The sequence below is a fragment of the Heliangelus exortis genome, chromosome 16, assembly GCF_036169615.1.
Source record: "Heliangelus exortis chromosome 16, bHelExo1.hap1, whole genome shotgun sequence".
NCBI classification, from domain to species: Eukaryota; Metazoa; Chordata; class Aves; order Apodiformes; family Trochilidae; genus Heliangelus; species Heliangelus exortis.
The window spans coordinates 15,059,326-15,073,615 of NC_092437.1; the positions used below are offsets into that span (position 1 = coordinate 15,059,326).

The 14,290-nt window shown below is 45.8% G+C and overlaps 1 protein-coding gene across 5 annotated transcripts in view; it reads left to right on the forward strand.

The window, feature by feature from the left end:
• RBM12 (RNA binding motif protein 12) overlaps positions 1-14,200 on the forward strand; it is a 48,952-nt gene extending 34,752 nt beyond the window's left edge. For 4 of the 5 annotated variants that reach the window (XM_071759364.1, XM_071759366.1, XM_071759363.1 and 1 more), the window contains 8 exons: positions 1,033-1,119; positions 1,220-1,279; positions 1,671-1,804; positions 2,361-2,415; positions 2,494-2,545; positions 4,191-4,324; positions 11,852-12,088; positions 13,065-14,200. In XM_071759364.1, the coding sequence (XP_071615465.1) occupies positions 1,033-1,119; positions 1,220-1,279; positions 1,671-1,804; positions 2,361-2,415; positions 2,494-2,545; positions 4,191-4,324; positions 11,852-12,088; positions 13,065-13,181 (876 nt within the window). In that variant the 3' untranslated portion in view covers positions 13,182-14,200. The remainder of the gene's footprint in view (positions 1-1,032; positions 1,120-1,219; positions 1,280-1,670; positions 1,805-2,360; positions 2,416-2,493; positions 2,546-4,190; positions 4,325-11,851; positions 12,089-13,064) is intronic. The other variant, XM_071759367.1, reaches the window with a different exon arrangement.
• Positions 14,201-14,290: the final 90 nt, after the last annotated feature.

Consider the following 14,290-nt stretch of genomic DNA (forward strand, 5'->3'; position numbering starts at 1 on the left):
GGAGAAAAAAGTGGAGAAAAAAAGGTCTTTGGGTAACTCTTCAGTAATTGGCCCTGCTGTAATATGCAGGTATTTTGAAACTTGCTTCCTGTCAATTTTCCTGTCCATATTTTTGCATTACTAAGCCAACATCTGGGAAGAATAAAAGATGATGTGGCAATTATTTTTTTTTCCTTGGCTACTGATCCATTCCCCTTCCCTGAGCCCTTTCCCTGCTGGCCACCAGCCATTTTTCCCAGCAGCTCAGCTTGCCTTTGCTGAGTCGAGGAAATAAAAGGGCTTGTTCATGTTTTAACTGATGAGTCCAGAGGCAGGACTTGTCTCAGGTAACATTTGTGCTTGAGTTGGTCACCCTCACAAGCACTCTGGTCACCTCTCTGCCTAACAGAGAGAAGCAGTGCTTCCAAGGGGCACTTGGAATTCATACCTTATTGTGGGCACCCAGTTTACAATAAATCAAATCTTATGCTGGTGATCCCAGTTTCTCTCTGTTCTCTGCAGTGAAAACCTGAACCCTCATTCTCATGGAGATCTCTTGCCTGAATTCAGACAGCTGAAGCTGTACACAGGAATAATTGAAGTGAAAAAAACTTGGAACACAGCCACTGGGGACCTGTGACCTGGGCTTTTTTGGCCTCCCTCACCCCAAGATTTCTCCCCCTCTTCTGTTTGAGTGCATTCCTTTTCCTTAATTGAAGAAGAGCCTGATTATATTAAGGGAAATACTGTGTTTGTGACTGCCTTTTTTTCTCCCCTCTGATACAAGGACATTGTTCCATCACTGCCTGTAGAATGTCAGTTGTTATGTTGTAGAGGAGAGAGACTTTTTCTGAGGTTTTTCCTTGTGTTCTGCCCAGTGCTGGTAGCCAAAGCATCCATTTTAAGTCACCAGATAGCAGCCAAAGTAGTTGCAAGCCTTTTGAAAATTAAGTTTCAGAATTCTGCCAGATCTTTGTGTAACTCTTCAGTAATGGCCCTGCTGTATAATGCAGGTATTTTGAAACTTGCTTCTTGCATTCTTGCTTTCCATAGGTGGAATTTGAATGCATTCATCCTGAAAAAAAACAAAAGAAAAAGAGCTACAAGAACTCTGGCATTATTAGGATAAAATCCTGCAAGGTAGGAAGATTTCTGTTGGGTTGGGCTTTTTTATTTCCTGACTGTAATGAAATCTGTTGTGATGGGGAGGAGGTGTGAAGCTGTCTGTCTGTTCCTCTAGATAGAGACAGAATATTCCTTCCTGGACTATGTCATGGGGGGCTGCCAGATCAACTTCACGGTGAGTTGTGTCCCCATCTTGGTGTTTGACACTGAAGAGCACTGAAGCTGTGACTGACAGCTTCCTTTGCAGTGTGAGTGGCTGCCAATGCAGTGTGAATTTGCAGTGCTGAAAGCTGCAGAAAAAATCAGTATTACATTTTTTACTTTCCATGATCTCACAACAGCTTTGATGGAATCAGCTTTCCCTGATCTTATCTTGAGAAATGGGCTCAGTCTGGCCCTGTAAGGATTCCTGCTGCTTAACCATGCACGTGCCCCAGGGGGAAAAGGAGTGCAGGCTTTGTTTGCCTGGGAGAAAGGGAGCTCTGTGGGTCTGGTCTCTGTTTCTGGGTAGGGTTTGTTCTCATTTGCTGCATCAGTGATTTGGTGTCATCATCCTGACTGACCAGGTGGGTGTAGACTTCACTGGCTCCAACGGAGACCCCAGGTCACCAGATTCTCTTCACTACATCAGCCCTGATGGGATAAATGAATACCTGGTTGCCATCTGGAGCGTGGGAAGTGTGGTCCAGGATTATGACACGTATGTAATGATCTGAACTGCTCTATCCACCCATCAAAAAGGTGTCACAGGGCACCTAAGTGATCAAGGCTAATGTAGCATTTCAGTGGCTGAGGTGCTGCCTTTCCTTGGGAGATCCCTTCAAGGAGCTGTTGTAGTTCCTCCTGCTCCTGTCCCTGCTAGGGAGGGCAGTGACAGCCCTTTGTAATTTGGTGTATTTGCTTGATTTGTCCCTCCAGGTCTGCCCTTTTCTGGCCCTGGGGTACTGTAAGGCCACTGTAGCTGATATCTGACCCTTTGTGGTGCATTTCAGACCTGAGTGCCCCATGTGATCTGGGGGAACATGTTTGCCAGCTCTGTCCTTTAGCCAGGCTGTGGCTGGGTTGGCTTTGGTCTTGCTACTTCAGAATCTCCTGAGAGTCCCATGGGGTGCTGCACTGAAAAGTTCTGAAACTGTCAGCCCTTGTGTCACTGGTGGCAGGAACTGAACCTTGGTCTCCAGTTGCTTTCTTGGAACAAAACAGAATTATTAAAGACTTGCTCTTTCTCATTTCTTGTTGTTGCCCTTTCTCTCCAGGGACAAGCTGTTTCCTGCATTTGGGTTTGGAGCTCAGGTTCCTCCTAGCTGGCAGGTAGGGACTTCCCAATGCTGTGCAGTTGCTGTGTTCCTCTCTGCATTCCCTGACTGTTTGCAATGTCTCCTTTTCTAGGTGTCTCATGAGTTTCCTTTGAACTTCAACCCCAGCAACCCTTACTGTCAAGGTGAGGACACCCCTTTATTAAGATTTTGCTGTGAGGGACAGATTTTGTGGTGTTGTATTTCTTTTCTAACTGGTGAAAACCAGATGTAGCACTAAGACATGCAGCAAACTTGATTTACTCTCACCTGGGTGCTGACTGGAGTGGGTACAGACTTCTGTGCAGTCAACATAAGCTCCAGTGATTGGGTCTACATTTAATTTGTTGGTAAATCTGTGCTTTGATTTTTGTTCCTGCAGCTTGGGCACTTCTGGTATGTTTGAGGGGGCCCTGGTCAGCAATGTGCTGGGCAGGCTGTCAGAGACCAGGGTTGCTTCATAGGTGATGTGTGTAGCTTGGAGTGTCACCTCTTAAAGGGTTTCCTCTCTAGCCACCCCCTTCAGAGAGGGTTGCTTCAGCTGGTTTTAGTGACTGCTCCCTAGGCTGGATTATAACAGACTAAGAACTCTGACAGAATTGCTTTTCAGTTGTTCTTCATTTTTAACTTGTTTCAGTTTTCTCTCTGGTATGAGGCTGTTGTGATTTGGTCTTAAAATCCAAGTATTTCCTTGCTCAGCTCAGGGTCATCTGCCTCTCTGGGATCTGGGAATACCTTCTAAGTGTCCTTCTGCAGTAGTTTTGGGAGTTACTGCACTGAAACCTGCATGGTGGACAATGCAGGTAGCAGTGGCAAGTGAAGCTCCATTTTACAAGCCAGGAATGGGCAGTTTTAGATGGATCCACAGAAGAATCTACACCGTTTAAAATTGGACTTGAAAACAAAAAATTAATGTTTAGTTACCCTGAGAGAAGTTTCTTGCATAGGAAAAACCTGCAGGATTGCTATGTCTGTTATAGAAATGTTTGAACTGAAGGAGGCCTACAAGAAAGGCTACAAGTAGGGCTTTTTACACAGTGAGAGGAAAAGGGGCAATGGTTTAAAACTTGAGGAGGGGAGATTTAGGCTAGAGATTAGGAGGAAATCCTCTAATTTGGGGGTGCTGAGCCCCAGTCCCAGGGTGCCCAGAGAAGCTGTGGCTGCCCCATCCCTGGCAGTGTTCCAGCCCAGGTTAGATGGGGCTTGGAGCACCCTGGGCTGTGGGAGGGGTCCCTGACCATGGCAGGGGGTTGGAATGGGATGATCTTTAAGGTCCTTCCCACCCAAACCATCCTATGTTTCTATGAATGCTGAATTAGGCATTATTGTCTAACTTTCATGCAAGGAAAAGAAAAGGTTGCTGTTCCAGGGAGCTTCTGACCTTGCTGCCTAATTAAACTATCAGCAATTAAATAAGACAGATTGGATGATAAGGTAGAAAGCACGAGGTGAATATAGTCATCAGTGTGCCCTCACTGGGTTGTTTTTCCCACAATTTCCATGAACTTTGTGGTGTTAGAGGCAAAAAAAATAACGTGAAGAATGCAGAATGGGGAAGAAATCTGCAAATGGCATCTCTGCAGATGCCCACTGGTGTCAGCTCAGATGTCCACAGTGTTCCAGCCCTGTGCTTTGTGTATTTCCTGTTACCCTGCTGCCTGTTTGCCCTTCAGGAGTTCACAGCTGGGTGACAGTTGTTATCCTTTTGCCATATTCATTAGTAGTGCTTCTAAAATAATTACTGGAGAAGTTGTGAAGCTCCTGTGGCCACTTCCCTTCCTTGTGTTGCAGGGATCCAAGGAATAGTGGATGCCTACCGCCAGGTCCTGCCTCAGATCCGACTCTACGGGCCGACCAACTTCTCTCCCATTATAAACCACGTGGCAAGGTTTGCAGCACACTCTGCACACCAGGGAACAGCTTCAGTGAGTGCTCCTCCTCCCCTGGGTGGGCTGAGCTTTCTCTTTTCCATGGTCATGATGGGTTAAATGGAAAGTGGTGGTGTTTGCTTTCCTTTGGATGTTCAGCATGGCCAAGTGCAAGGTCCTGCATCTGGGTTGGTGCAACCCCAGGCACAAACAGAGATTGTTGGGGAGGATGATAGGGGGAGGATGGATAGAGAGCAGCCCTGAGGAAAAGGACTTGGGGGTGGCAGTAGATGAGAAGAGCAACATGAGCCACCAGTGTGTGGTGATCACAGCCCAGAAGACCAGCAGCATCCTGGGCTACATCAAAAGGAGTGTGGCCAGCAGGATGAGGGAGGGAATTCTGTCCCCCTACTCTGCTCTTGTGAGACCACACCTGGAGTACTGCCTGAAACTGCAGCCCCCAGCACAGGAAAGATACAGACCTGTTGGAGAGGGTCCAGAGAAGGGCCCCAAAGATGATCAGAGGGCTGGAGCAGCTCTGCTCTGGAGCCAGGCTGAGAGTTGGGGGTGTTCAGGCTGGAGAAGAGAAGGGAGCAACGGGGAGACCTTAGAGCACCTTCCAGTGCCTGAAGGGGCTCCAGGAAAGCTGGGGAGGGACTTTTCCCCAGAGAGGGTAGTGACAGGACAAGGGGTGATGGTTTTAAACTGGAAGAGGGGAGATTTAGGTTAGATATTGGGAAAAATTTCTTCACCATAAGGGTATAAGATACTGGAATGGGTTGCCTGGGGAGGTTGTGGCTGCCCCTTTGTGATGAGAGGGTTGGAGAGATGGCAGCACAATCAGTGTGACTGAAACCAAATCCCAGTTATTTAACTCCACGACTGTGCTGATTTACAAACAAGTGTCTTTACTAAGTACATGGCATTTAGTGATTGGTTATTATGTGATGACCACACTCTTAACTTTAAAGCTAATTGGTTAATTAACAGCAATGACCACATACAGATCACGTAATGCTAATTCAGCCCACAATTTAGCTGCAGCAGCTCTTCTCCACATTTCCTTATCTTCTGCACGTAGCTCATCCTTTTTAGTAACTTTTCAGTTGCTTCAAGGTCTTTAGCTCAGCATAATTTACAAGACACATTGTCTTTTATAAAACTTAAGTCTTAACTTTAGACTTAAGTCTAAACTTATTTTCTGACACTACCAGCACTGTCTGTTCATAACTCTCATGGCACATTGTTTAACACTACCAGTATTTCTCATGGCTTGTTCACAATATGGCCTGTATGGCCATTCAGTTCACAAAAACCCCACAAATCCCCCTTTTTGTTTTTGAATGAGCCAGGCTCCATTGACCAATTTAATTGATGCCCGTCGTAAACATGAAAAAATTAAACATTGTCCTAGCACTGACAAAAGCACAATGCCTAAAATCTGAGACCTTCTTTGAGCAAACCAAGCCCCCATTTGGGAATTCCCAAAAAGAGACTTTGTAACCATCCATCCCAAGGACTGACTTGCTGCTGTATTTGCTAGTGAGAGGAAGTTTTGTATTTCCTTATGAATTGATGTGCTATGATCAGAAAAATCCAGACAGCCCATCCCTTCAAAATCATCACACCCATGTCCTTGAGCCAATAGAAAAAATCAATTGCAGCTCTATTTTGTAACAAAGCATGGTGTAAACTATTTTGATCTACTAACAGTTGTTCCAGTACTTGAGTAACATTTGCTTGCTCTTCAGACCAGCATGCTAGCTTAGCAAGCTCCCTTAAAGCATTTCCCATGGCTGTACTAGGTAGGAAAAGTGATAAAGCAACTCTAATGGGTGTGCTCAAGAGCTCAACGTTATCATCACAATCAGATGAAAGCCCTAAGGGTCACTTTGTATGAGATAAAACCTTTTTTAATACTTTGTCCAACTGTTGGTGTGTAGGAGCAAATACAGTAAGTTTCCCCAGATAACAAGGACCACTGACTGCCTTCCTAGGAATACCTTGCCAGGCTCTATCCCCACAAATCAGAATCATATCAGGTGGTAAAGCTCAAGGATTCTTGGGCCCTGGTAAAAAGGAACCACTACTTCTGCTAGCCCCATATGCCCCTAAAGGAATTCCAGTAACCTGGGTGCCACAGAAACTACTGTTCTGAGTAAATTGATAGGATAGATCTGGTGACACATCAGTCCCAGTCCTCTTCTCCTTCCAGCCTGAAGCTGTATCACCAATCTGTTGCTTCAGCCAACCCAATTTTGGAGAAGGTGGACCTTGAATCTCTTTCCAGCCTTGTACTATATATCCATTTTCTTGCCAAAGCTTACCAACCACAAAACATGTCTGCATCCATTTTCCCATGGTTTTGCCTGTAGCTTGTGACCCTAACAGGTTGAGCTCTTGAGGATTCCACGCCAGAGTAACATTTAAGCCTTTTATTAATTGTGCTGCACGTTCTGCCAATTGGTCAGTACCAGGACACCTGCCAGTGCTATAACTGTGAAGATCTGTTTCATCTAAATACAGCAGTCCTGACAAACATGTTCTAAAAGGATCAGTAGCAGAAGTCATAGCAACACAAAATTCCTTAACACCTGGTTGGTTTGCCCAGGTAACCCACAGGTTCTGTCTGGGATTGACACGTAGGACTCGAGGCAGCAGTGAGACTGAATTAATCAGTAGGTTTAACCACGTGAGTCCGAGTCCAGCCGTGCTCATCCTGGCTCTGTGTCTGAGCTCAGCTCCTCGTGAGGCTTCTCTGCTGCCTCCTGATGAGGTTTAGCACAGCACAGCAGATACCAGTGGATACTGGAATCTGTGGAAACAGAAGCATGACCTCGACCTGTTAATAACAGTGTACCCAGGCCTTTCCATTCCTGGCTCCTTAAATAACACTTTCCCCTTTCTGAAATGGCACCTACAATTAGAGCAATCCTCTGTCCTTCAGGGACAAAGACACAGGGGGTGACAGAGTATAAACCGTGGCCTTAATTGATCCAATATGGACAGAATCAGTGACACCTGGAGGAACAAAAAGGCTTTCTTTAGAAATGGACGATCTCCCAAGTAGTAAAGCACTCAGATTGTGACCCAAGGGTCCTGTCCTATTAGTCCCAACTAATGCAGCCTGTGTATCAGTCAGATATGTGTCTGCAGCTGTTTCCACATCTGGCACTCCCTCGGGTGGCTGTGGAGTGGTGGTCCAAGCACCCTGATTTGTTGTCTGCGGGCGCCGCGTGCTCAATCGGAAGTTTCCTGACTTCCAGTAACAATCTTTTGTATCATGATTATTTTTTCAGCAAGCAACACACCGTTTATTAACTCCTTGCTTTTCAACTCCCTCCTTGCAGTATTTTTGATAATGCCCCTCTTCTCCACATTTGAAACACTGTTTACCCTTCAGTTTAGCTCTCAAGAATGGTCGTACCGCTGCTCCCACTGCTGCTGTGGTGGAAGAGCTTACAGCTGCTGCCACAACCTGAGCTTGTTCTGCCCCCAGCATTTTCTCTACTGTTTCCAGCATAGTGGAGACAGAGGCTCCTCTTGGCAAATGAGACACTGCCTTTTGTGTTTTCTCATTAGCATTATCATAGGCTAATACAGACATAAGTTTTTCTTTCATTTCTTCTTCTAATTCAGGAGCATTTCTCAATGCTGTAATTAATCGATCTATAAATTTTCCATAAAGTTCTCCAACTTTCTGAGTGACTTTTACATAACTCTGCTTTACCCCTTCATTAGGAACTGTTAATGAAGCATTCAGAGCCTTTTCTTGAGAGATTTGCAATAATTCCACTGGGAACTGAGCTTGCCAATCACCACAGGCAAAGAGCCCTTCACCAGGAAGTTGTTGTGCAGTCACACCACATAACTGATCACCTTCTGCACGAGGTGTAAGAGCAACCTGATTACATGCATTTTGCCAAGCAGCCCAAAAATGTATTTGCTGTGCTGGTGATAACAATGTAAGACCCAACTGCCTCATGTCAGCAGGTCTTAGCAGGTTCACAGTGAAAATATTCTTTATCAGTGCCTGAGTATAAGGAGACTGAAGACCATTTGACTGCATGGCCTGTCTGGCTTCCTTGAGGATTTTCCAGTCTAACAGTTGCCAGCCTCTTTCTCCCCCAGCTACAGTTAGAACTGGGAAAGCCTGAGGAAAAATTACACCTTCTAATAATGCTTCTTGAATAATTCCCTTCCAATGATTACCCTCCTCTGCCCCATTCTCCCTCCCAGCTTTGCCTGAAGCCCCTTTTATACTCCCCCAATAATTGATGATCCGGAACTCCAGTGAGATGAGCAGGATAAGGTGGAGGATGAGTCTCCTCATCTGAGGCTTGACATAGTTTCATTTCCTGGACCATTTGTTGAAGCTTTTCTAGTCACAAATCCAGTTCTTGCAGCTCATGCTCCCCTTGTTCCTGAGGATGCTCTTTTTCTGGGTGCTGAGTCTCAGCATCTCGTGGGGTTGATTGCTCCCAGTGTGGCAGAGTATCTGTGACAGACACTGCTGGAGGTGGAGGAGTTTCAGGCAACAGAGGATACAAAGGTGGTGTTGAAGAAGAAGAAGGCAGAGGAGTCTCAGATAACAGTGGTAAATCTTTTAAACTTTGGCTAAGGGGTTCTGCCTCAACCAGTGGTGGTGGTGGTGCTGGCCAATTTTCTGGTTTCCTATCTCTTTGAGAAGCAGTGCCCTGTTCTGGCTTATTTTTACTCTGCTCTTGGATTTGTGAGGATTGCTTTAGCCAAGGAGCCAATTCAACAGGAATGCCTGGAATTCCTGGCATTGCAGGTGGTGCAAACAAAAAAAACCCCATAGACTCATTTTTTTGTGGCCCTAAAGCAACAAATTTGCTCTGCATAACCTCTCGTTCAGCCTTTAGTTCTTGCAAAGACTCAGTCACTAAGCGCCACGTTGTGGCCAGTTTGGTTGCTTCTTTTGAGCCCTTAGAGATCTCTTTCCATAAAGTATTACCTAACTCTCCCCAAAGTGAAATTTCAAACACATCATTGCAATCTTTAAAATGATTGTGTTGCTTTGCCCAGTGTAATAACTGTTTTGAAGCATTTTCCTCATATTTTATCCCTCCCATAGGATATTCTGGAGGAGTTTGATCACTGCTTCTTCTGCCTTAGACAGTGATCCCCCCACCTCCTCCCCGGGCACTCGGGTACCCAGTTCCCAGGATTTCCACCTAGCACTAGGATTCCTCCCTTTTCTTTTAAAAGGGGTGGGCTCACCATTTCCAATCCAGCAGAACAGGGTCAGTACCAGGGTCAGTACCATGGGCTGGTTCCCTCTCTCCCTCCTGCTCGAGCCTCTCCCTCTGGTGTCCTCAGAGGCTTCAGATCTGTCCCTGTTCAGGTGCCATTTGAGGAGAGGGTTGGAGAGATGGCAGCACAATCAGTGTGATTGAAACCAAATCCCAGTTATTTACCTCCACGACTGTGCTGATTTACAAACAAGTGTCTTTGCTTATTACATGGCATTTAGTGATTGGTTATTATGTGATGACCACACTCTTAACTTTAAAGCTAATTGGTTAATTAACAGCAATGACCACATACAGATCACGTAATGCTAATTCAGCCCACAATTTAGCTGCAGCAGCTCTTCTCCACATTTCCTTATCTTCTGCACGTAGCTCATCTTTTTTAGTAACTTTTCAGTTGCTTCCAGGTCTTTAGCTCAGCATAATTTACAAGACCACATTGTCTTTTATAAAACAGCACTGTCTAAACTTACAACATTTTCTGACACTACCAGCACTGTCTGTTCATAACTCTCATGGCACATTGTTTAACACTACCAGTATTTCTCATGGCTTGTTCACAATATGGCCTGTATGGCCATTCAGTTCACAAAAACCCCACACCCCATCCCAGGCAGTGTTCCAGCCCAGGTTGGATGGGGCTTGGAGCACCCTGGGCTGTGGGAGGTGTCCCTGACCATGCAGGGGGGTTGGATCTTCATGAGCTTTAAGGTCCCTTCCACCCCCAACCATTCTGTGATTCCATGATCCCAAATTTGTTCCCCTCTTCCCATCAACAGAGAGGCTGTTGGTGCTCCCCTGGTACCTGCTGAGCTGAACCTTACTGGGTAGACACTGACAGTAATTTCCATTGCTCAAGGGTTATTTATTTCTCCCCTTTCCAGCTGGCTGGTGCTGTGCTTAGCACTGAGTTATGCAGGTGCTGGGTTGGTTTTCACACTGCTGGGCTCTGCTGGGAGTTGCCTCTCTCTGACCTCTCCTGCTGAGCTCCGTCACCTCTAAGGGGGGAATCCCTCTGAGGGAATGCACACAGTATAGAGGTGCCCTGTGCATTTATTCCAGACAATTTTGCCCTCAGGAATGTGCACGGTGTCCAAGGAAAGTACCAGAGGGCTCTCCTCTGTGTCCCTCCATGGTGCCAGGCAGAATCAGGGTATGCAGAGGAGCCTGAGGGGTGGAACCAGGGTGCTGACTGCATTGCAGTTAAAATTCAACTCCACTTCTCAAAGCTTCATTCCTGTTGCTTAATGCTGAAGGACTTGTATTTCCTGATACATTTAACTGGGTCTGTTTTGACAGAGCAGTCAGAAGGAATTTTGATCTATGCTCTGATACTTGCTTTATGGTCTGGTATCAGTATTTTTGGTTCTCTCTGTGTCTGTGTTTATGCTGAGTATGTTCCCCACACTGTGAGGTGCTTGTCCTAGGGAGATCCATTTCTTATATTTCTGAGAGTATTTTTTAGCCTTCTCAATGCTTAGGGGAATCTTCTGATTTCTCTTTATATGTTAAAAATCTCTACTTTTTCTTACAGATGGAAAACTGTTGAAATACAGAATCTGTCAGTAATGGGGCACAAACATAGTAAATCTTGTAATAACTGGATTTTATAATAGGAAAACATTCTCTTTATTTTCATTGCATGTGTCTCATTTTTTATTTTCATTTAAAAACTGTAGATAGCTGCTATAAAACAGCAGTTGCTCATTTCAGAACCAGGTACTAAACCTTAGCCTCTGGAAAAGGAAGGAAATTTTAAACACTTGACCAAACTAATGTGTTGCTTTGAGGTATTTTTCTTTCTAGAAAAGCTCCTGTATTCTTCCCCTCCTGTTATCTCTAGAGGGTCTTTGTCATGACAGTTGTCACTGCTGTATTTTGAGGTCTCCAATACATATGGCTTAAAGTAGTGGTAATGTTAAAAGGCAGGTTTTTGACTTGCACTCTGGGGATATTAAACATTAAACTTTAGCCTGTTTGTGAGTGAAGAAGCATCCAGCAGTGAATTCTTTATGCACTTTTGTTGATTCAGGAGTATTGTGCTCATCTCTATTACATTCTGCCAAGTGATGTGATTGGTCTTTGTAAATTGAATTTCATTCTTTTTTTTTACAAAGGAAATCTGAAGGGCACAACAAAAGGTCCTATGGAAATGAAAAAAAAAATAGCTTAAGTTTATTTAATGCTTTGGTTTTGTCTTGCCCACATCACCATCTGATTCTTAGAGTAAGAAATGGCTCAGTTTGCCCTCAGCTGTGTCACCTTTGGTGTCGAGCTCCCTAACTCAGCGCTTTCTGATGTTTTCCAGCAATATTTTATCCTGCTGATCATCACAGATGGAGAGATCACTGATCTTGACCAAACCAGGCAAGCCATCGTTGATGCCTCCAAGCTGCCCATGTCCATCATTATTGTTGGGGTTGGTGAAGCTGATTTCAAAGCCATGGAGTTCCTGGATGGGGACAGTGGTGTCCTCAGGGCTGTGACCGGGGAGGCGGCCGCGCGGGACATTGTGCAGTTTGTGCCCTTCAGACACTTCAAAAACGTGAGTCCTGCTGCCAGTGAAAACTCAGCCTGGGGGTTGCCAAGGCAGCAAGCTGCATGCTCAGAGTGCTGCCCACACTCTTGTGCTGCTGTCTCTTGGCTGTTGCAGAGTGAAGAGCACGGGAGATGTTTTCTCTCCTGGAGTGCAAACATTTAAGCAAAAGGCTGAGCTCACCTCTGATGTTGTCTCATGAGTGTTTTAAACTGAGATAAGTCAAAGAAGGCTCTGGGGAGACCTCACAGTGACCTTCCAGTGTCTGCAGGGGCTCCAGGAAGGCTGAGAGGGACTGTGTGCAAGGGCCTGGAGTGATGGGCTGAGGGGCAATGGATCTAAATTAGAGAAAAACAGATCTGGATTGGATGTGAGGAACAAGTTCTGTGCCATGAGGGCAGTGGAACAATGGCACAGGGTGCCCAGGGAGGGGGTTGAGGCCTCATCCCTGGAGATGTTCAAGGTGAGGCTTGAGGAGGCTCTGAGCACCCTGATCTGGGTGAGGGTGTCCCTGATACTGCAGGGCTTGGACTGGGGAACCTTGAGAGGTCCCTTCCAACCCAAATTATTCTGTGATTCTAAGTCTTCCCTGCTGTTGGAAGCAGTCCTCTTGTTCCCCAACTCCTCCCTGGTGGCACTGACATTTGTGCACCTCTCACAGTGAACTGGCTTGATGAGTGGAGTCAAATGAAACCCAAAATAAGAGAAATTGCTAGTGACTGGGGCAGTTTCCCAGCCAGATCAGGGCCACAGGAAGGCTGCTTGAGCTGGGAGCAGTGCAGAGGTGGGAACAAATGTTTTTTATAAGCAGAACTTCACTGAGACTGTGGAAGTGCTGCTGAAAGTGCAGCAAGGAGCTCATGAAACAGGGATTGCAATGTGGCCAGTGAGGAGCTGTGCTCTGGATTCTGTGAGAGTTTGTCCCTGAGCTGATAAACACTTTCTCTGCAGTATTTCTGATCTCTTCTCCCTCTTCTCCTTGCAGGCTCCCCAGGAGGCTCTTGCCCAGGTGGTTCTGGCTGAGGTGCCCAAGCAGCTGGTGTCATACTACAGATGGCAGGGGTGGCCCCCACTGAAACCCCCCGAGGCAAAGCAGGTGTAGGGTGCCCATCCGGGGCTGCCAGCACCCACCCTGCACACTCTGGGTGCTCAGAGCCTCGGGGCTGGACCACCCACACCAATCACACTCTTGTGCTCTGTCTTTCATCTTTTTACCTGCTCCTAACTGGAAGTGTAAACACAGAACACCCACAACTGCTGGCAGTTTTTGTCACAGGAAATGAAGAGTTTGTTAGTTTTCCACCTTGCAACAGTGACACATCACACCATCCATCCCTGCCTGACACAGCCCCGTGGCTGCTTGGCCTGGACATGTGTACCCAGCAGCTTCACTGCCCAGTTAGGGAGCAGAAGTGTTTCCATCCTGTTTGCTGTAAGGACACTTCTCACCTGCTCCTTGGTGGGTGTTTTTCCTTCTATCAAGCTGCCTTGGGAACAGGGGCCCTTCTCTGCTGGTTGGTACCAAAGTCTGTTGGTTGGATGCCTGAGGTAGTTCCTGTTGTGCCTTTGTAAAGTGCCAGTATATTTTTATATGTGGAGGTTTATTTTTTACATTTCAGTGATCATGTGCTGCAATCTTTTTTTTAATCACGTTTTCTACTACCAAAAATTGCTTCTGTGATGGCTTCTTGCTTGGAGCCATTGTTGCAATTTAAGAACACTGCACTTTGCTTATTTAGGAGAGGGGATTAATGAGGGATAACCATTAATTATTGGGGGTGGGATTAGTGAGTCACAGTAAGGTGACTTTCAAAATCCAGCAACTAGAAACACGGAAATAAAGATTTTTCAATGTGTGTCACAACTTCTTTGTGTCACAGAATTTGACAAAGTTACAAAAGGAAGTGAGTAAACTCCCAAAAAGTGCTTCCTGCTCAGAAGTGTGTGGTGTGGTCTGGGGGTTGTGGAGCAGGCACCTGCTGGCAAAGCACCATTGTTTTGAGAGATGGGAGTTGATAATTAATTTCAAAATAGAAGTAAAGCAGCTCAGGCTTGTCATTGCACTATAAGTGGTCATGGCTTTCAGTTTCATAATTAAATAAACTGCTTTGATTTATATAACATGTTTGGGCTCTGGGCTCTCCTTTCTGGGTTTTCTTTTTATGTTCCAGCTCTGTGGATGTTTTGCTTTCTGGAAACCTTTGCTGCAGA